Source organism: Otolemur garnettii, unplaced genomic scaffold, assembly GCF_000181295.1.
Source record: "Otolemur garnettii isolate 467f Iridium unplaced genomic scaffold, OtoGar3 scaffold00063, whole genome shotgun sequence".
NCBI lineage: Eukaryota > Metazoa > Chordata > Mammalia > Primates > Galagidae > Otolemur > Otolemur garnettii.
The window spans coordinates 3404612-3426178 of NW_003852458.1; the positions used below are offsets into that span (position 1 = coordinate 3404612).

At 40.6% G+C, this 21567-nt stretch overlaps 1 protein-coding gene across 1 annotated transcript in view; it reads left to right on the top strand.

Moving 5' to 3' along the window:
• The window catches only part of DNAJC21 (DnaJ heat shock protein family (Hsp40) member C21), an 18840-nt gene extending 13201 nt beyond the window's left edge, over positions 1-5639 (top strand). Inside the window, exons 9-11 of the mRNA XM_012807100.2 lie at positions 1531-1703; positions 4554-4629; positions 5163-5639. Of these exons, the coding sequence (XP_012662554.1) occupies positions 1531-1703; positions 4554-4629; positions 5163-5327 (414 nt within the window). The 3' untranslated portion in view covers positions 5328-5639. The remainder of the gene's footprint in view (positions 1-1530; positions 1704-4553; positions 4630-5162) is intronic.
• Positions 5640-21567: the final 15928 nt, after the last annotated feature.

The following is a 21567-nucleotide window of genomic DNA, read 5'->3' on the forward strand; positions in this document are numbered from 1 at the left end:
AGTCTCTTGCCTCTGCCTCCCAAGTAGCTGGGACCACAGGCGCCTGCCACAACGCCCAGCTATTTTTTGGTTGCAGCCATCATTGTTGTTTGGCGGGCCAGGCTGGATTTGAACCCGCCACCTTAGGTGTATGGGGCTGGCTCCTTGGCCACCTGAGCCACAGGCGCAGAGCCAGATTTTTATACATTGATTTTTGTATCTATACTGAGTTTAAAAAAGAGCTGGAGAAAGACAGAAAGCTCTATTGTTATAAAAGAATGAGTTATTACAAGTGCAAATGGCACATGTAACAGAGGTAGAAGATCACTATTCTATAGCTGCCAGTATTAATAAATGGTTTAGACAAAAGTCTATTGATGAATAGATGCCAAACTCATCCGGTGAATGGTTATTGGGAATAGGATATTCAGTCTCAAAGTTATACCCTCTAGATTACCAAAAAAGGGAAAAAGGTACTTTACAGTAGAAAATCTGGCAATACTACTCTAACCAAACAATCAAACTTATTATCACTGAAAGATGATGGGATGAACTGACATTTTGCCTCTCAGTCTTGTTTTTGTAGTATCGTTGCTAGAAATGTGAATCTAATCATTTGGAAACAATCAGACGTAGCTGAATTATGGGACATTTTATAAAACAGTCATCAAATTGTCATGAAAGAAAAAACAAGTGGGACTGTTCTAGAATAAAGGAGATTAAGGAGATTCAATAGCTAAAAGCAGCTTGTGATTCTAAATTAATCTCTTGTCAGGGATTACAGAAAAAGGATCAAGTGGTAACTTTGAATGAGGATTGTGTAAAAAAATGATATAAGTGTAAAATTCCTTGAATGTAGAGAGTTGCGTGTATCTGTCAGAGAATATTTTTGTTCTTAGACGTGCGTGGCAAGACTCACATCTGTCTGCAGCTGCCTTTCAGATAGTTCAGGGGAAATCTTTTTGCTGAGAAAGAGAAGGGGAGTGAGGGGTGAGGGTACACAAAGGTAGCAAAAACTTAAACAAAAACAGACCGCTGAAGTTAGTAAAGATATATTTGGGAGGCATCTTTCATCTGTAATGCCTGTTTGTTCTTTTTCCTGACTGTAGACTTGATAGTTGCCCATTGCTGATCCTTTGGAAAATGAAAGTATAAAAATCATCCTTAATTCTTCCTGTAGAGATTACTTAATATTGAATTAAATTGTGATTCAACTGTACGTATAATTTTCTGTCTTCAATTTTTGCTAACATCTTGTATTTTTTACATAATTAACTAATATGTTAGGAAAAAGTGGTTTTTAAGCACTTCAAAATTTTCCTTTATATATTCAACCATTTACTTATTGAACATTTGGATTGTTTCCAGTTTCTCCCAATTTAATGTCTCTAATGTGAGTGTCCATGTTCTTAATTTGCCTGCTTCTCCCTTTTGTTCCTGGGCAGCGTTCTCCTACTGGAGCACACAGGGCATCGCCATCGTTTGTGACCACCTGGCAGCGTAACGATCGTGGCGTTTATTTTGTAATGGTATCTGTGTTTTACTACCTAGGATTATGACGACAATTTCAATGAAAATGGAACTGGAGAAAGAGTAAAAATTGACCCAGAAGATCCTAACTTAAATCAAGACAATGCCAAAGAATTGGAAAACAGTTCCCAAGAAAATGCTGGTGTCACAGAGACCGTTGAACCATGTGATGATGCAAAAAGTGAAGCTAAGAGGTCGGTCAGAGTTGCATGTTTTATAATTACTGAATACTAACAGCAAGGACAGCCTGCCATATATCAAATGCGATCTCTTTTCCATGACTGAATAAAGTAAGATAGGGATCTGTGTACATATGTGCAGACATCGACTCCCACAGATGAATTAGAGGAAGCGTGTCAGAAAGACAGTACTAGAGAAATGTGCTCTGCCATTTCAGCAACATGACAAAATCAGAAAGAAGTCACTTTAATGCCATTATTGCTTCCTGCCATGGTTCTTATTTTGTCCTGGATCAGCAGTTCTTGATGCTGTCATGAGAACAAGACTTCTGCGTGCTGGTGACAGCCTGTATCGGACACCGCAGGGTTGTCAGGATACACAGGAGCAGCTTGCAGCTTGCCCACTAGAAGGAGCCCTGGACTCCTGGGCGGCACAAGGCCATGGTGGGGGATGGGGACGGGCTCACTGGGGAGGTAGCCGCTCCTTGCCCTCTGCTTCCTGCTCCTTGTCTGACTTTCTTGTCTCTATCTCCTCTGTTCTCTGCAGTAGAAAATCATTTCTTGCTCTTTGAGAACAGATCTGAACAGTAAGTAGCCTCGGGTTCCTGTCATTATAGGACCACAAAAAAGAGTGAAAGTGATGGCGTAATGTGGAGCATGAGTTAAGTGTTTAATGCCGGAGCAACAGTGATGGGCTGCTGGGTACACGCCGTGGGTTCGGGAATTTAGGCAGTGGCAGTGAGGGACACAGACAGGCTGAGGCCGACATTAGGGCTCTGGCTGTGAAGCAGGAAGCTAAGGGACTGCACAAAACTTGGATGTCCAAGCTTTGAAGAACTTGGACAAGTAGAAGCCTGGAAGGGGAAATTCCCATTTATTTCACTCTGATGCGGTGTTTGTTCCCATTTTATATGGGGAAACTGAATCTCAGCTTAAGTGACTTGCTGAAGGACAAAAGCTGGTAAGTGGAAAAGCTGGCATTTAATTCCTGTCTGCCTGACGGCTTGAAAGCGCCTGGCCATCTAGCCCATGGCCTTAGTGTTCTGTAACGGTGACTTGTGTTGCTTGGCAGGCATGAAGGGAGAGCCAAGAGGGCACTGGGGGCCCCTGAGCTCTTTATCTAGAGCTAGAATTTCTTCATTTGCTTTCCGTGTTACTTCCACGTGAGAATTCATTTGGGGGAAAAAAGAGGATTCTCAGACTTGTGTAACCACTGATACATTAATAGTTGAGTTTTCTCATTTTACTGATGTGAGAAAAGGATTCAGAGAATTCCAGTGACGTCTTCACTACTGAGGAATGGCAGGGGTGGGTGGATACAGCACACTCCCCACCCCCGGACATTCTGGCCTCTCTGCTGGGCGCCTCTGCTGCCTCCCTGGAGTGGTGTGGAGCTTGGGGGGCTGTCTGCTGAGAACTGATTTATTAAAAAATGTGTGTGTGTAGAATTTTTTTTTTTTTTGCTGGGGCAGAGTTTGAACCCGCCACCTTGGGTATATGGGGCCAGCATCCTACTCCTTTGAGCCACAGGTGCTGCCCAGTATTTTTCTTTTAAATGAAGGTCTTAGATATTGTCTTCATAGGGTAGCTATCTTTCATAATATGATAAACTGTTTGCCAGGCATATTACTCTAAATTTTCCTAAACATATTTGTGGCATATCTGTGATGCTATTTTGTAAATTAGTATGTTACCTGTTCTCTTTTATGCTATCGTGTCCTTTTCTTGATGTTTTCAAAGCTGATTGAATACTGCATAATGTCATGTTGTACTCCTAATTTGCATCTTTTGAATGTGTAGGCCATTTAACTCAACATAGACCCCTGAGTTTTTTTGTTGTGGTTGTTTGTTTTTTGGTGAGACTGAGTCTCACTATCTCACCTTCAGTAGAGTGCTCTGGCATCCCAGCTCACAGCAACCTCAAACTCTTGGGCTTAATTGATTCTCTTGCTTCGGCCTCCCAAGCTATAGACACCCGCCACAATGCCTAGCTATTTTTTAGTTGTTGTTTAGTAGGTTCGGGCTGGGTTCAGACCTGCCAGCTCTGGTGTATGTGGCTGACACCCTAGCTGCTGAGCTACAGGTGCCGAGCCAGACCCCTGATTTTTGCTTAAAAGATAGTATACCCATGAAGCGCTTAGAAGCATCATCATAACTTATTCACTGTAATCTACCCCGTCTGCTTCATAAGTGTAGATGCAAGACTTTTACCCTATGAATTTGGTTAGCACAAGTGATGGAAGATTAAAACTCATGAAGGAGGCTCAGTAGAGAATGTTCAAGAGTTCAAGCAGAGTAGGAGAAGCCGACCACACTGGCTGTCAGTTTCTGATTTAAAGGGTACAGTGGGGGGAAACCCCTCAAACAGGAGAAAAGCCATAATTTCTTAATAAAAATAAATTCCTCATATTGAACAAATTCAATTTTATGAAAAAATGCATTACAAAGTTTATTTTTCTCATCTGTGGGTTTGTTGAAATGTTGGTATCAGACTAAAACCACACTTAATGTCATAGATGTCTTATGGCTACTACTGGTAGGTTCTGGAGATGATTTTGCTGTAATAAATGGAGTATTAAGTGCATTTCTTTTTATGAAAACACTGTATGGATGTTTAAAGATACTTTAGGGGTCTTTATCTTTTCCAATTATTTAATGAAAACTACCTAATTTTTATGCCAAATTTGATTTAATTTTGAAGCTACATTTAGTTTGATTCCTACAGTTGCTCTCTTCATTTCAGATATGAAGATTAATTAAATTTAAGGTGCATCTCAGTCACTATTTTGAGTGTTCTTGGGAGCAAGATGACTATTAAAAGGGGCACATTATTTGGGGATTATACTGAATTCTTTTATTTTCTAGTGTTCCTAAACCCAAAGGAAAGAAAACCAAAGATATGAAGAAAACTGTCAAAGTACCTGCTGAACCACAGACGGTGGTAGGTCAAAATCATTTTCCCATCTCTTTAGTTGACCTTGCTTAAGTAATACAGGGTTTAACAATGTAAATGTGTATTCAGTGAACCCTTCCCTGTAGAACCTGCAATGGTGTGGATCCATCAGCAGTTCTACTTGGTGGGTACTGAATTTATATATAAACCACTGCTGGTTTTTCTTTAAAGTAAAGAGAAGCACCATTGGGATTGGTAGACTGTACTAGAAGAACAGTTACTGTGGTCTTCTCCATTACTTTGCAATCTAAAGCCTTGGTGAGAAGAGTTACATGTGCTAAGTTCTGAAGACTGTGAAGCACAGACTCTGTCCATTCTAATCCATTGGATCCATGCTATTCAAAGTCCCAGGTCCTTGAAGTTGACAGGGTGGGCCGTGCTGCCTTTGTTGAGCCTATTTTGGCAGCTGTTATTAAAATATCTTTATTTTGCTTTTCTTTATGCTTAATCTTGACATTAAAACATAAAATGCTATTTTTAGATGATAATACTTTTATTTATGGATTTTCTCCTCTTCTTAGACTGATGTCCTTATCAGCTGTACAACCTGCCATAGTGAATTTCCATCTCGGAATAAACTTTTTGAACATCTGAAGGCCACAGGTCATGCAAGAGCTCCGTCGTCATCATCTTTAAACAGTGTCACAAGTAGTCGAAGCAAGAAGGAAAAACGCAAAAACAGATAGAAATTCTGCCTGCACATTTTCTTTACTATCTGGATTTTGAAACCAAAAAACTGAACTGAAATCATCCAAAAAGTTAAAATTTCAGTGATCTGCAATTTATTGCATTGTGGAAGATTATTTTTTACTTATAAAAGCATTTTTTTTGTTTAATATATATTTTTTAAACATTTCATTAGTGATTGAATTCTACTTTTGCCATCTGAATTGACTTGAATGTCAGAACAGGTAAATATTGTAAAGTGTGTATTCTTGATTGCTGCTGGTTCATGTGGACAGAAATGTACAGGGAGAATTAAATTATTTTAACACATAGCAAGTGCCCCTTTCTGCTTTATTTTGTGAATTGCACATTAAGTATTCTTAATTTATTTAATTATTTTGTATTTTTTATGCTTCATAATCTGGCAAAAACCTAGATCTCTTTAAATTCATTATAGATTTTTTTTCTACCCAACACCATGACTCCAGTTCTGATTTTAAATTTTTTTTCTGAATAACCAGTTGTTGATTACAGTGGTAGGTAGGAACGAATTGAACATACATAATGTCTTTCAAGAACAATCCCTTAAAGGTTTGAGTGTGTTGCTGTAATTTGATATTTTACTTGTAGTTATCACCAAGAGACATCTTTTGGTTTTTTGCTCCAATTTGGATTATGGAGGTGGAAGCAAATTAATTTACATGGCACTTCCTTGCTCTAGGCACGTGACAGCTGTAAAGCCTGATGGAGCAGGTAGCAGATGGTCCAGAGTGTTTACTGCCTTTAACAAGGGAGGTGCTCTTCATTGAGTTTTTTTCTTCACTATTTTCAAAAGGTTTATTCTGCTTTTTTCCATCATTCAGTGGAGAAAAACTTTCTTAATGAAATATTTGGGGATAGGGCTAATACTTATGCTGTCTATTTTGTAGCAATGATGAGTATTTAAAGAAAAATGGAGAATCATTATAATTGAGTGTAACCAAGTACATTGATCAGTGATGAGTCAGTTTTTATTTAGGATGGATTAAGTAGGCAGTGGGTCTTAAAAGTGACTTCAAACTCACTGGCTTGAAATGTATACTTTCTGTTCAGTGACGTTGCTACTTTCCATATATCCTAGAATCATCAAATGAACAATTCTTTGGTTACGTACAAGCTCTGAAATGCCAGAGTCCCTAAGGGCAAGGGCTTGATAATCTGGTTCATCCTGTGGTGTTAACTTAAAAATACACATTTGAACCTTAATTTAAATTGTTTTCTTTTCCGTTTAGATAAGTCTATTTACTTGCGTACCTTTTTATTCCTTACTAACTGCCATCATTGATTTCTTCCAGTAGTTCTGCCCTCCCACCCCTCTTGATCTCTTCAAGGGGATTAGCAGACAGTTTTGTATATTCTCATTTCTTCTCCCAGGCTTCATCTGAACACTTTCTACCTTCCTCTAATCTGAACTAGATGAATTGGCCATAATTATGAATAGGAATATTATTAAACAGAAGAACATGTTAGTATACATATAGTAGACATGTTATTATACATATAATAGAAAATATGTAGTCATCTGAAAGGCAGAGAATGGCCTACAGATGTCTCTCCGGCCTTCTTTACTGTTCCTGTGCAGACCATGCAGGTATTCAATTCGTTTATGCTTCATATGAGTATTTGGAGTTACTTGCCACATTTATTCAGATTAACATCAGTTGTCATGTCTAATCCTGCGTAATGTTGAGAAATGATAGACCTTCTCAGAACTTCATTTTCCTTATCTCTTAACACAGTTCTTAGCAAACTATTGTCTCCATTTATCATGTAGGGATCATTGTGGAAGTCAAAATAGTATATGTGAAGGCATTCTTTGAACACAAAAACTTCATACAAAATATTGTTGAATTTAAATGAGTGAAATCTTTTTCAATTAAAATATTTGCAGACAGAAGTATACATGTTAATTAAAAGTGCATTAATTTTTATAGGAATTTGCTTCCTAAAACTGTTTCTGAAGAGGAAAACAGGAATATATATTATGCCAAGGGTAAAATATCATTTTTGGTGAATTTGCAGATATTTTGTCTGAGGTAAAATAGTTTTCTAAAATATATTTTCTGTTTATCTCATTAAAGGTCAGTGCTAACTACCTGTCTTCATTGACATTAGCTCAGGTCTGGAAATACATAGAAGGAAGGTTTTAGGAGGAAAGGATTGGGAAATCCCTTTTTTTCCCTATGTTCATTCAATGGCTCCAAAGCTAGGGGTCACCTAAGGCCCACTTAGACGTTCCCTGTTCCAAAACAGAAGCAGCATCCTTAGCCTCAGCCAAGCCTTGGCTGATTCCTGACTTTGGTCACAAAAGTGAAGAAGCAGAACTGTGAACGAATTTAGTGGAAGGTCATTCATTTCAGAATGACCTATTGGTTGCTGGAGAGGCAATGTTGGTGTTTTGGAATAATGACAAGACTTATAGAAGGATTTTATCAGAAGTTTTTAATTTTCTAAATCGTCCCTTACAGAATTTCCAGATTGGAAACTACTGTTTTTATAAGATTATCTCTGAAGTTATTATTTAACTCATATAGGAAATGAAATTTTTGTAATAAGCTATAGTTTCATTTTAGAATGAAACCTTGAGAATGTTCTGTGTTGTGGTACTGATTCTAGTCCAACTTTCAACACAAAATAATAAATAGGACCTTTTAACCCTTGTATTTCTATTTTCTTTTTTGTGCAAGTTCAGTTTCCTATAATCTGCAATGCTGAAGTATCACTACTCAATACGAATTAGCCCATTTTTTGTCTATTGAGTTTATATGATGTCTTTATACTAAAATTATAGGCTCTTGGCATTGGTGAGACAGAATAGAGATGATTGTCAGATTCTGGTTTCATAGCATAGGAAGCCCAATAGTCCTTCTGTTATATCCCAAAATATGTTACATGGGGATAAAACATTACTTTTAAGAAGAAGCAAAATATTTTGAAAAAGAGCAAGAGGGAGAGGTATGGACTTCTGTTAATATGAAAGAACATTGGCTCGGCTCCTGTAGCTCAGTGGTTAAGGCGCTGGCCACCAACAGCAGGGCTGGTGGGTTCAAACCCAGCCCAGGCCTGCTAAACAACAATGACAAGTATAACAAATAAATAGCCAGCATTGTGGTCGGTGCCTATAGTCCCAGCTACTTGGGAGGCTGAGGCAAGAGAATTGCTTAAGCCCAAGAGTTTGAGGTTGCCGTGAGCTGTGATGCTATGGCACTCCACCGAGGGCAACATAGTGAGACTTTGTCTCAAAAGAAAAAAGAAAAACATTATAAACCTGTAAAAAATCAAAGCAATATGTGATTGGTTCCAGAATATATTGGTCAGTAGATCTCTGGGGAGAATCAAGAGCCCAGAAACAGGCCCATGCATATATGGGAACTTGATTTTTTGACAGATTGTAACAAGCTGTCTTTATGATGAAAATACGGTATGTACAACTTTTCAGCCTTCCCCCAAAATAAACCAGATGGATTGAAGACCTAAATATGAAAAGCAAAACTTCTAAATGAGAAATCTGTAAAATTTATCTTGACTTTGCAAAAGGGAAAGATTTCTTTAAGGTGCATGAACACATGTCTATAGGAAAATAGGACTACATTAGAACTAAGACTTTGTAGAACAATAGGCACCATAAGTAAAAGGACAAATTACAGACAGGGAAAAAATGTTTGCAGCACACATAACTGTCAAAGGTTTAGTATCTAGAATACATTAAAAAAAACAAAAGAGCCTCGTACAGAATCAAAGAGACAATGACAGCCATGCAATTTGAACAGCCATTCTGAACCTTTTGGTCTCAAGACTCCTTTATACTATTAAAAATTGAGACCCTTAAATAGTTTTGGTGCTATATAGGTTATATCTATTGATGTTTATTAGAATTAGAATAGAGAAAATTTTTAAATATTTAGAAAAAATACTTCTTAAGTAATTATAGAAAATACCTAGTTTTTAAAACAAAAGCTTAAGGAGAAGTATGGCATTGTTTTATATTTTTATGGATCTCTTTAATGTTCAGCTTAATAAAAGACAGGTGAATTCTCATGCCTGCTTCTGCAATCATGTTGCTGTGTGTCTCAGTTAAAGTATTTGAAGAAGAAAATCCAGCCTGACGTGGGTAGGTAATTGAAAAGAGACCTTGCAGACCCCCTGAATGGATCTCGGGGGATTGCCAGGGTCCTTGGACCATGCTTACATCTGCTTCATTAGAAAAATGGGTAAACTATATGAATGGAAAAGCCTTGATTAGTTGGAAAATGTGAAAAGGTGATTATTGTCCTGGTAATTAAGGATTTATGATTTTGTTTCATGCTTTCAGATTGACAAAAGGTAAAAGTCACAGGATCATGTGTTAGTGAGGATGGAGAAAGGGAAACACTTCCACGTGTCTGGAGCAAGAACTGGTTTAATGTGATGATGTTTAAGAAAGTTGAATGCATACTCTACAACCCAGCAATTCTAGTCTAAACCTAGAGCAGCGTTTTTCAAACTTTTTTTATCACCTGGCACACTTAAGTTATATTGATCAAAAAACTGAGTAAAATAATATAATTACTGTGCTTTGAACTTCTTTCAAAAATAGTTAATGATCTTTAAAAATTTTCAAGACACACCTAAGATCTTATCAAAGAACACTACTGATATAGCAAAAATCCCTGACCTAGAATCTCACTTCTCAAATCATGGACCACAGAGTAGCAGCATGGGCTTCACTGGAGAACTTGGCAGCTCTCAGGTCTTATGTTGGTCCTGCTGAATCAGAATCAGTGGTTAGCAGGGTTTTTCAGGTGACTCATAAGCTCATGAGAGCTTGAGAATGCACTAAGAGAAACCCAGGCAGTATGTTCAAGGAGAATGCTCACAGCTGAGTTGTTTGTGTGCAGGAGAAATTGGAAATCACCTAAATTCTCATGAGCAAAGAAGTGGATAGATTATGAGATTATGACCTGTTTATGAAATGGCAAACAATTGAGAAGTTCAAATGAATGAACTTGATTGGTAATGTCAGTGTGGATGGTCCTTGAATGAAAACAAGCTGTCACTGAAGATGAAATGTATGCCACTTACACAGGTTTTAAAAATACTATCTTGATGTTATTTACGTACAGAAAGTATAAAAACTTCAGTGGGAAAGTTTAGACACCTCATTCAGAAAAGCAGTTGCCTTGGAATCAGAAGGGGAAGATGGATGTGGCTGTAAGAGACTTCATCTTTTTCTTTTTTTTTTTAAAGATCTGAAAGAAAATGATGACATTCCTTCTGGATGGTAGGTACTTGTGGGTTTGTTATTCAATTTCTCATAAAATACTTCAAACATCCAGAAAAATGCAAATTCTCTACTTAGAAATTAATTTTCCACTTTGCTAGCAAAATATGTGCTTGCACAAAGGGGGAGATGAAGAGTTTACGTTTACTTTTTATTCCTGGCATGTTACATAAGTGCCCTGTGACAGAGGCTATGGCCTTTCTCAGTATGCGTTCTCCCTTTCAGAACTCGGATGTTTAGTTGGGCACAAAGCCACAGAAAGATTGCCTTCCAGCCTCCCTTGCAGCTAGATATCAGTTCTGGCCAGATATCTGAGCAACTGTGGGGACATGTCTTTAAAGATATGGAAGTGCTTATTCCTTCTGCCTGCTTAAATAAAGAGGTGGTGGCTAGAGCTCTGGCTGCCATCTGGGATCATGAGTCCTCACCAGGGTAGAGCAAAAAATTAATAGGAGCCTCAGCCCTTGACACCTCACAGGGGTCCTAGGAACCTCAGCCTACCTACTTCTGCACTTGAGAGAAATAAAACTACATTTCTGAAGCTACTGTTGTTTTGATTTTTTATCACAGGTGGTGCAAGTCCTGATTGGCTCATATTTCAGCATTTGTACATTTACCTAAGTAAGAGGTATAGTTTAAACGGTGGCAAAGGCATAATGGGCTTTCAAATCTTAGAGATCTTGGATTGAATTTCAGCTCCACTGTTAACTGTATGATTTTGGGCAAGTCATTTAAATTCTTTTAAGATTTTTTTTTAATCTATAAAATACAGGAGAGACCAAACTTGCAGAACTGTAAACATTTTAATCATGAGCACAGTGCCTGACACAGTCGCCATTCAATAATAGTTTTTATTTATTTTCAATCATTTCTTAAAATTTTCTTACTTTATTCACTTTGTTTTTTAAATCGCACCAAATAAGAGTAATTTGGGGAGATTCAGTAATTAGATTGATCCTATTATGTGTGTATATATATATATTTTTTCTTTCCTTTTTTTTTTTTTTTTTTTGGAGGCAAGGTCACCCTCTGTTACCCCACATAGAGGGCAGTGATGTCATCATAGCTCACTGCAGCCTCAAACTCCTAGACTAAAGTAATCCTCCTGCTTCAGCCTCCCCTGTAGCTGGGTTTACAGGTGTGCATCACCATGCCTGGCTAATTTTCTATTTTTGTAGAAATGGGGGTCTCATTCTTTTTTGCAGGCTGGCTTTGAATTCCTGACCTCAGCCTCCCAAAGTGCTAGGATTATAGGTGTGAGTCACAATGCTTGGCCACTATTGTGTATTTTTAAAAAAGTCTCGTTGTATAGGTTTATTCTTTCCGGCCTAAGTAGAAATATATATATATGTGTGTGTGTGTGTAGTGTGTGTGTGTGTGTGTGTATATATATATATATATTTTTTTTTTTTTTTTTTTTCTGGCTGGGACTGGGTTTGAACCTGCCACCTCCGGCATATGGGGCCAGCGTCCTACTCCTTTGAGCCACAGGCACTGCCCTAGAACAATAATTTTAAAGGCTGATACTGGAAGCTATCTTGAAGATCAGTGATCTTTAATTAAGTTAGAAGGCTCAGTGTAAAACTAGTCAGAGGCCCCAACATCGTCAATGTTCTTTTAGATAACATGTCAAGTGTCTTCTGAAAATAGAAAAAGCTTGAATTATCCTTTGTACTACAAATCATTTCTAACAATTTCTAAATATGAAAAGGTCATGGAAACTCTTAGCATTTAGAGAAAGTGTAATATATGAGTAGTTTACATATCTTTTCAGATACTTATTTTTACATTTAATTCTTATTAAATGCATACTTTTGTGAGTCCCAAGGCAACAGTTGTCTAGGCATATTATAAAGTGGTATTTCCAGAAGTTCCCTGAAGCAATGGAATGAGTCTCTAAGGTAGTGAGCTCCTATTCCAGTAAGGGTACAGTCAGAGGCTGGTCTGTCCTCTGTCAGAAACACTGGCTAGGACACTGGCTGAGTGACAGTGGACAGGGTCTGAGGCTACCAGCTAGTATCCCTGCAGTTCCAAGAAGCCCCAGAGTTTGAAGAGGAGGCAGAACTGCCCTCTGGCCAGTCAGCTCACACCCCTTTTCTGTCACAGCCAATTGGGCTCAGTGTGAAGCCTTATTCCTTTGGCAGCTTTGTTCTTAGGACATCTCTGTTAGCAGTGACTTTGTTGGTCTTATTAGACAATATGGCTGTCTACCAGATTGACAAATTGAGAAGTATTATCTTCAAAGTTGTGTTCTTAAGTTTGTGCCAAGATTGTTAGGAACAAAACTAATTTGGAGTTTAAAACTTTTCATTTTTCAAAAAGGAGCAACAGTTAGTGTGTGTGTTTTAATAATGGAATTTTAACATGTTCTGTAAAACATTGAGAATAATACAAAGAAGACAAGCTGCACCTGCAGTCCCACACATACCAGCGTCTTCATGTCTACCCCCCAAGGCTAGTTCTTGGCAGGTAGGTTTTACAAAACTGTATTGTCCTCTTGAGACTTTTTTAAAACTTGCTTTTCCACTTTAAGTATTTTGCACATGTTCCGTGACTTATCAACATCATTTTAAAGGCTGAATGTTACTATACGATTTTCCATAATTAAGTTAACCCCTTTGAATGGTCATTTAGGTTTCCCAGTTGGTTACCATCACCTTCTGATGGATATCCTTGGGCCTACCCTTATGCTGCTTTTAGTTTATCCCCCTCCCTCCACCCCCTGACCCCCACTCTCACTTCCCCCCACCTCCCTGCCCCAGGATAAATTCCTAGAAGGGGAAGTGTTGGGCCAAAGGGGATGACCCATGTGAAGTGCTGGGCTGTGCCGCCAGGTGTCAGGATATCTGCGTATGTTCTAGTAACTGTAGGAGAGAATAGCTTATGTCATGATAAGGCCACAGTATAAAATAGTGTATTTATGCATCTGAAAGAAACATTTGTAAGTTTAAACTGGAAAGGATTGAAAATACAGGGTGTCCCAAAAGTTGCCCCTAAAGTTGCCAGTGGATGCCCTGTAGTCTGAGTAATTCCATTCTCTTCTGAACAGCAAAGCTGTTGTCTTACCTGCCAGTGACATTGGGATGCACTCTTCTGACAGCCACAGGGGACCTTTGCTGAGACATTGTACCCAGCAATCTGACAGGCAGCATGAAACCCCACAGACGCCTCCACCATTTTCACACCAGCCAAGACCAACCAAATAATAGACATTAATATCATTCTGGACCATTAGCACAGATATCGTAATCGTTTCAAGCCTTGCTTTGTTTTAGTTCCTTCTTAGTATTTTCATTGGACAAAAAGCAGCCAATCAGTATCAGCCGACACTGGAGCATCCTTGGGGGATGGCGGCTCTGCTTTGCTGTTGGTGATCTGTGTTAAAGGGAGGCATCTCACTCTTCCAGCTGCCTTCCCTGCCAAAGACATCAGAAATGTCTGCTGTGGGTCGGAAGCGGGTGCATCAGAGACAAAGTTCTGCTTTTTCTCATGGAACTTTAAAAAAACAACCAGTACTGCATGCACCTGCCTTTTTTCTCCAAACTTGAATTGTTTTTTGAAAGGGTAGCACAATGTAGGTGTCAGATCACTGTGAGGAGTTTTGAGAAACTCCCTTATTCAAAGTGGACAGGCCTATCTGTAGCCACTTGTTAGCTAAAATATATGCATTGTGCATTCAGGGTCCCCCAAAAGATTATGCAGCTGTGCATAAATCTTTGGTGCTCCTCTGGAGATCCCTCCTTAACTCAGACCCCTTGATGTCCCCAGGTGGCTAGAGCCATGCCCAGAGGAGGGGCACCCAGATCCAGTCTCCCACTGTAACCCTAGTAGCTCCTTCCTCGGTCCTTCCTAGTCCTCCTGAAGAGCCTGCCCTCCTAATGTGATGGGTAACACTGGCTGGTAGAGAGAGTATAGGTCTTGAAGTTATGTCCATGTGGGTTCAAATTCCAGCACCAAAATTTATAAGGTTTGTTAACTTTGGCATAATACATTAAAGTGTTGACCCTGTTTTCTTTAAAGTAAAATGGAGATAAGTACCTATTTCATAGGATAGTGGTTAAAATTAGACAAACTATCATGTCCAGGTAGCCTAGCAGAGTGGTTGGCACACCAATGCTTATTAAGTCCTAGTTCCTGTTCCATTCCAATCCCCTTTTCCTCCTGAAGTCCACTGAGGGATGTGGATTTAATTTATTCAGACCTTCTCATCTTGTCTTGATTTTAATTTCTTCACCATTTAATAGGAACCAAACTAGGTAACCTGACCTTTCTTTTTATTTTATGTATTATATATGTATGTATTTATTTAAGATAGAAGCTCTATCACCACAGCTCACAGCGACCTCAAACTCCTGGGCTCAAGTGATCCTGTCTCAGTCTTCTGAGTAGCTGGGACCACAGGCATGCCCCACCACACCTGATAATTCTATTTTTTCTGCAGAGATAGGGTCTAGCTCTCGCTGAGGGTGGTCTCAGACTCCTGTCCTTGGCCTCCCAAACTGCTAGGATTATAGGCATGAGCCACCACACCTGCCCTGGGTAAGCTTTCTTGATTTCATGAGTCCTCTTAACCTGGGGCCATTTCAAGAGGCAGCTCTGGCCACCCCCAGTCTCTGGACCCTAAGTCAGCTTCCTCAAGTCATCAATAGCCTCAGAACTGAGGAAGTACAGGGCTACATGTGACAGAAACTTGTGTAAGAGTGGGACCTTTCTCCTACTAGAGACTTGGAATCTCCTTGACTTTGAACAAGTCTCCAACTCCCTGCGATTTTCAATGAAGAATAGACATATTTAAAAACTAAGAAATATCTGGTAATATTTAACACTTTTGGGTAGGTTGCCCTGTGTTGCCCTTACTTCATCGAACTGTTCTGTATTGAATAGGTGACTTTGTGCTTCAAAGAAAAGACCTTGGGCTTTGCAAGTAAACAGATCTGGGTTGAATCCCAGCTGGGCCACTCCCTTGCTGTGTGACCTTAAACAACATACTTAACCTCACGGAGCTCTGACCTAGCCATCCGTAAAGTGAGGGTACTGTTACTGTATTAGTTTCCTATTGCTGCAAATAGCAAATTACTACAAAGTTGGTGGCTTACAACAGTGTGAATTTATTATCCTGCATTTCTGGAGGTCAGATGTTTTCACTGGGTCCCACTGAACTAAAGTCCAGGTGTTAACAAGAATGGATCCTTCTGGATGTTCTAGGGGAGACTCCATCGAGAGGCTGCCTGTGTTCCTTCACTTGTGTGAGATTTGTACCAGTACAGATCCAGAAACAGGCCTTGGCGAACATAGAAACTTGATTTTTTATAACAAGCTATCTTATGTGAAATTATACACTGCTTTATAAACCCTTCCCCAAACAACCAGATGGAATGAAGGCCTAAATATGAAAAGCAAAACTTCTAAATGAGAATCTATAAGACTGTCTTGACGGTTTTGCAAAAGGGAAAGATTTCTTTTAATTAAAACACAAAAGCACATGCTTATAGGAAAATAGGACTGCATTAAAATTATGACTTCTTAGACAATAGACACCACCAATAAAAGGTCTAACTACAGAGAGAAAAGGTTTGCTGTACAAATAATCAAAAAAAGGATTAATATCCAGAATACATTAAAAAACAAAAAGCCCTATACAGAATCAGTGAGAAAGTGACAGCTGCATTAAAACAGCAGTTCTCAAGCCTTTTGTCTTAAGACATCTTTATACTCTTAAAAATTGAGAAACTTAAAAAAAAAATAGCCGGGCGTTATGGTGGGCGCCTGTGGTCCCAGCTACTTGGGAGGCTGAGGCAAGAGAATCGCTTAAGCCCAAGAGTTTGATGTTGCTGTGAGCTAAAATGCTACAGCACTCTACCGAGGGCGACATAATGAGACTCTGTCTCAAAAAAAAAAAAAAAAAAAATTGAGAAACTTAAGGAATTTTGGCATATGTGGGTTATAGCTATTGATATTTAATGTATTAGAATTAAAATAGATATAAAATGTTAAAATGTTTATTTAAAAATAATATATATTAAATAAGTAAATTTATAGAAAATCACTAGTTTTCAAACCAAATGTGCATTGAGAAGAGTGGCATCGTTTTTCATTTTTTAGTGGCCTGGATATTGCTTTCATTGTCACACCTCCTCCGACTCTGTCTCCTTCTTTCACTTATAAAGACCCTTGTGGTTACACTGGACACACCTGGATCATCCAGAATAATCTTCCCATCTAAAGATCCTAAACTTACCAAGTCTACGAAGCCCTCTTGCCTTATGAAGAGGCATATTCGTGGGTTTCAGCGATTAAGAAGTAAACATCTTTGGGGCAGGAAGGGTGTTATTTTGCCCACCAGAGCCCCCCTAACCCAAAGAGTTGTGGGGTGAGCTGAAGTGAACGTGCCTGCAGAGCCCAGAGTGCTCAGCTTGATGCTAGCTGCCCTGTTGACAGGTGTCAGGGTTCGAGCAGACTGGCAAGGCCTTGGCAGCATCAACGGCCATGTCTTCCTTTCTGTCCCCTACCACAGCAGTTGTCACCATTTTTAGCATCAGGGACCAGTTTCAAGGCAGACAATTTTTCCATGGACCTGGGGGCAGGGATAGTATCAGGATGGTTCAGGCACATTACACGTATCGCGCACACTTTATTTCTGTTATTATTACATTGTAACACATAATGAAATAATTATACAACATACCATAAGGCAGTGGGAGCCCCGAGCTTGTTTTCCTGCAACTAGATGGTCCCATCTGGGGGTGATGGGAGACAGTGACACCTGAAGTGTGTTACTTGAGTCCTCAGCTCTACCTCAAATCATCAGGCATCTGATTCTTGTAAGGAATCACAGCCTAGGTCCCTCACAGGTGCAGTTTCCAGCAGGGTTTGCGCTCCTGGGAGAATCTAACGCTGCTGATCTGCCAGGAGGCAGAGCTGAGGTGGTGGTGCCAGAGAAGGGGAGCAGCTGGAGGTACAGATGAAGCTCCCCTCCTTAGATTGCTGCTGCTGCTGACCTGCTGGGCAACTCAGTTCCTAACGGATTGGTAACTGCACGGCCTGGAGGTTGGGGACAGAAGCTCAGGCCTACCCAGAGCTATGTTGAAACCATGGTACATACTTTAAGACGTACTTCTCAAAGTGAATTCCAAACTGAATCTGAACTCTGCCACTCACTGTGTTATAGTCTGTGGGTAACATATGGCCCTTAGCAAGCCCTTTTGTTGAATATTTCAAATGCTGAATCCTATTGTGGTTCCATTCGCAGCTGTGCTGATGGGCATTTTCCTTCAGTAGACACAGAGCCTGGCTGTGTGTACACAACACAAAAACCATCTAATGAGAGGGCCCTGCTCTCCATCAACAGAGTCAGTCCGCACTCTGCATACACACTTGATGAGTATGTTGAGCCTCACGACCTCCTGACAGCCCAAACCATGAACTTTGTTCTTGCCTAGTGTTCTCCCTCGGGCTCTGGTGGACCATGAGTTCCTCCAGCTGTACTGACATGTTCCTTCTAAAGCAGGGGTGTTTTCAAGAACAGCAAACTCTGAATCTTCAAAACTTTAATGCAGAAACTAAACCACCATCTTCCCTTCCTTTGCTGCACTACAAGAAATGAATGAAAATACATCCTGCTTCTCTCTACCAAACCCTCCACAAACTCTCCCTACAATCCTTGTGGGAGTAACATAGGGATAAGGCAGGAAAGGAAGGTGGAGAGAGCCTGAGCGCAGCCATTCTGGCTGATACCAGATCCCAACCACCCTGCACAAGGAAATTGCCAGCAAGTCGCCAACTGGGACCAGAGGATGGATGAATTACCATACCAAGCTGGATGCCTTACAGACTGTTTGAACTTACCTTACTGTGACAGCAGCTTCTGATTAACCTTTATGGCCTGATCTCAAGACAGCACTGGTCATGTACAAGGTATTTGAACATTTCAAAACATTATGATTGTCCCATAAGGAGTCTCCCTCCTGCTTTGGAGAGGACCCCTACTCTGTCTGTAGAGTAGGGTCTATTGTTTGTCTTTGCCTCAATAAAACCTATGGTAGCCAGTTGTGTCTCTTTCAAGTTCATTCCTGCTCAAACCCAGAAACTCACCCACTTGGCGAGTTCAGGGGGCTTTCCTCTCTTTATTGGGACACCCCCTTGCATCAGAAGGGTTAGAAGATTCAGAGAGGGCTTGATTCTGGTGTAAAGATTCCACTTGAAGAAAGATTCCACTGCAGGGAGCCAGAGGGGTAGGAGGAGGCATTGCCCCTGGGCAGGGAGGAAGCTCCCAACTAAAAAACAGATGGCGAGTAGGATATTGGTAAAAGAAAGAGTGAGTTTACTAGAGATGGTGCCCAGAGTGTAGGAGTTGATCCCAGGGATGTTGTTGAGAATTAAGAGGACCCTCCTGCCCAGGTCAATGGAACTGGATCAGAACCATGTGAGAAGCACAGAGCAGGGCTCCCAGGCCAGGTCCTGGCAGGTAGGGTTGCTGAATGGGTGGACTGGCTGGAGACCACTAACACCCCTACTCAAGTCCCCTCACTATGCTGATGTTCCTTATCCCCGTGCCATCTTAGGAAGAAAAATATCTTTAAATATATTTTATTTCTGGCATAATTTCCATTCTCCTCCTACCTCCTTGCTTTTTGAAAAAATTTGCTTCAAGTAGTAATCTGTGATACTGCAAGTTGAGGCGTTTTGCTAAGGCAGAGAAAGAGTTAGATTAACAGGACAGCCAAGAGCTCAGCACTGTCACAGATGAGGATGAGGTTTGGACTGTCTGGACAACATGACAAGGAAGGAGACAGAGCCATGAGTGAGACAAAGAAGGTCCAATGTGAGCCCAGGGCCAGCAATGAAATTCCTGATCAGCCATGATAGCCTGGCTGGGGCAGTGAAGAGCACAGAGGAGGCTGCAGTTAGCTAGTGAATGGGGGCAGTACCAAGGATGGCAGGGAGGTGACTGGAATCAGAAGTTTGGTTAAGACTGTGGGGCTGACTGACACCAGGCAGTTATAGGAAAAGGGCAGTGGGTTGATGCAGCCAGAGGTGGATATGCCCTGTATGGTGGAGGGGTGCAGTAGGGACCCTGGGGAAAATGTTCCCGCAGCCTGTGGTTGACAGTGTGAACCATCTGGATGGTGAAACCATCATGGAGAATGACGAAGTTGCCCAGATAAAGTGTGCAGAGAGGGGATAAAAAAGGAGGTCAAGGTACAATCCCTGGGCACACCGGCATTGGGGAGCAAAGGAGACAAGAGCTGATTCATGAGAATGGAAAGGACGAGGGAGGCAGTAAGGATGGAAGACTGTGGATCCATGTGCAAAAGATGGAGAGGGCGAGAATTTCTAGGAGAGTCTCACCTACCACAGAGATACTGAGTTAGGAGGCTGACACTTCTCTACAGACCTTAGCAGTTAGTGGGCTACTGGTCGTTTCTGCAAGAATAGGTTGGCAGGAGAGGTCTGCAGAGCTCTGAGAAGGTGGGAGCGTGGAAATGATGGTCCTGAGCCCGCCATATTCCCCCAGCGGTATCACTTTTAGGAAGAGGCTACATGTTTGAAAACAGTTTTGTTTTGTTTTAAATGGGAAGGACAAGCAAGTTGTAGGCTTAGAAGAAGAACCCAGAAGAATGTAGCCGTTGAAAATCCAGTAAGAGTGAACAATTTATGCAGCAAAATCTCAGAGGAAATAGAAAGCAAACGCTTATGTGAATAGGAGCCTCAGTAGGAAAGTAAATACAGGCTCTGTGGCTGAGGAAGGAAACACCTGCCAGTGGAGGCTGGGGGCGCAGAGAGGGTGCTGTTGCAGAGCCCTAGGAAAGGTGGGTGGACCAGCAAGATAGGGTGACGAAGCAGAAAGCCCAGAAAAGGAAGGGAGGCCTCAGCTGGAGTGGTAAGAGGCAGACAGCAGGAAGGCAGGAGAGGGTTTTAAGCAGAGAGTGATCTTATCAGAATTCTTGTGGGATACTGTTAATGTTTTTCAGATAAATTAAAATCAAAGTCATTTATTGAGAGCAATAAATGCAGTGATGTGGATTGAGGGTCTGAGGAGCATGCAAAGATTTGCAGCACCCTTTGGAGAATGAATAAGAGATTTCTGGAAGCCTCTAGATTCTTCTTGCAGTTATTATGGCCTTCTCACAATTCATGTAAGAGTGGCTTCTTTTTTTTTTATAATAATATTTTGTACTTAATTACCTAAAATATAAGCATTCATGATGTATGCCTAAATAGATATTTTTGACTATATGTTGTATAAGTTTTAATTTACGTATTATACATGTTTCTAAATATATATATTTCTAAATACAGTCATGTGCCACATAATGACGTTTCAGTCAATGACAGATCACATACACTATATGATCTTGCAAGATTTTAAAGGAGCTGAAAACTTCCTATTTCTTAGTGACATGATGGCCATCGTCATGGGGCAGCGTGAGGCATGACTTTAGGGTTGTGGTGATGCCGGTGTAAGCAAACCTACTGCTCTGCCAGTCCCATAAAAGTCCAGCACCTGTGATTATGCAGAGCGCATAGTGCTTGACGATGAAATAAACGTCTGTGTTACTGGTTTGTGTATTTATTACACAGGCTGTGTCCGGGGTCCAGAAGACCTGACTTAATGGTGTTCCATGCTTAATGGGCTCCCAAGACTACACATTCATAATTAAACAATTAATAATGCAGGAGCAAGTTTCTTCTGCACATGTGGACAAACCCGCGTGGTGTAAGCCGTTCCTTGGCGCTGCATCTTCACACTAGCGGCGGTCTCTCCCTTACACACAGCATCACTTTCCTCTTAACTTTGTAATTGGACTTTGCGAGTCTGTGTTTACCCTTACGACCATGGCTCCAAAGTCAAAGTCCAGGTGCATGTGCAGGTGAGCTTTCGGTGAAGAGAAAGGTGATGACGATGGGAAGGAAGGTAGAAATAGTTAAGCACTGGGAGAAAGGCCAGATGCCATCATTCG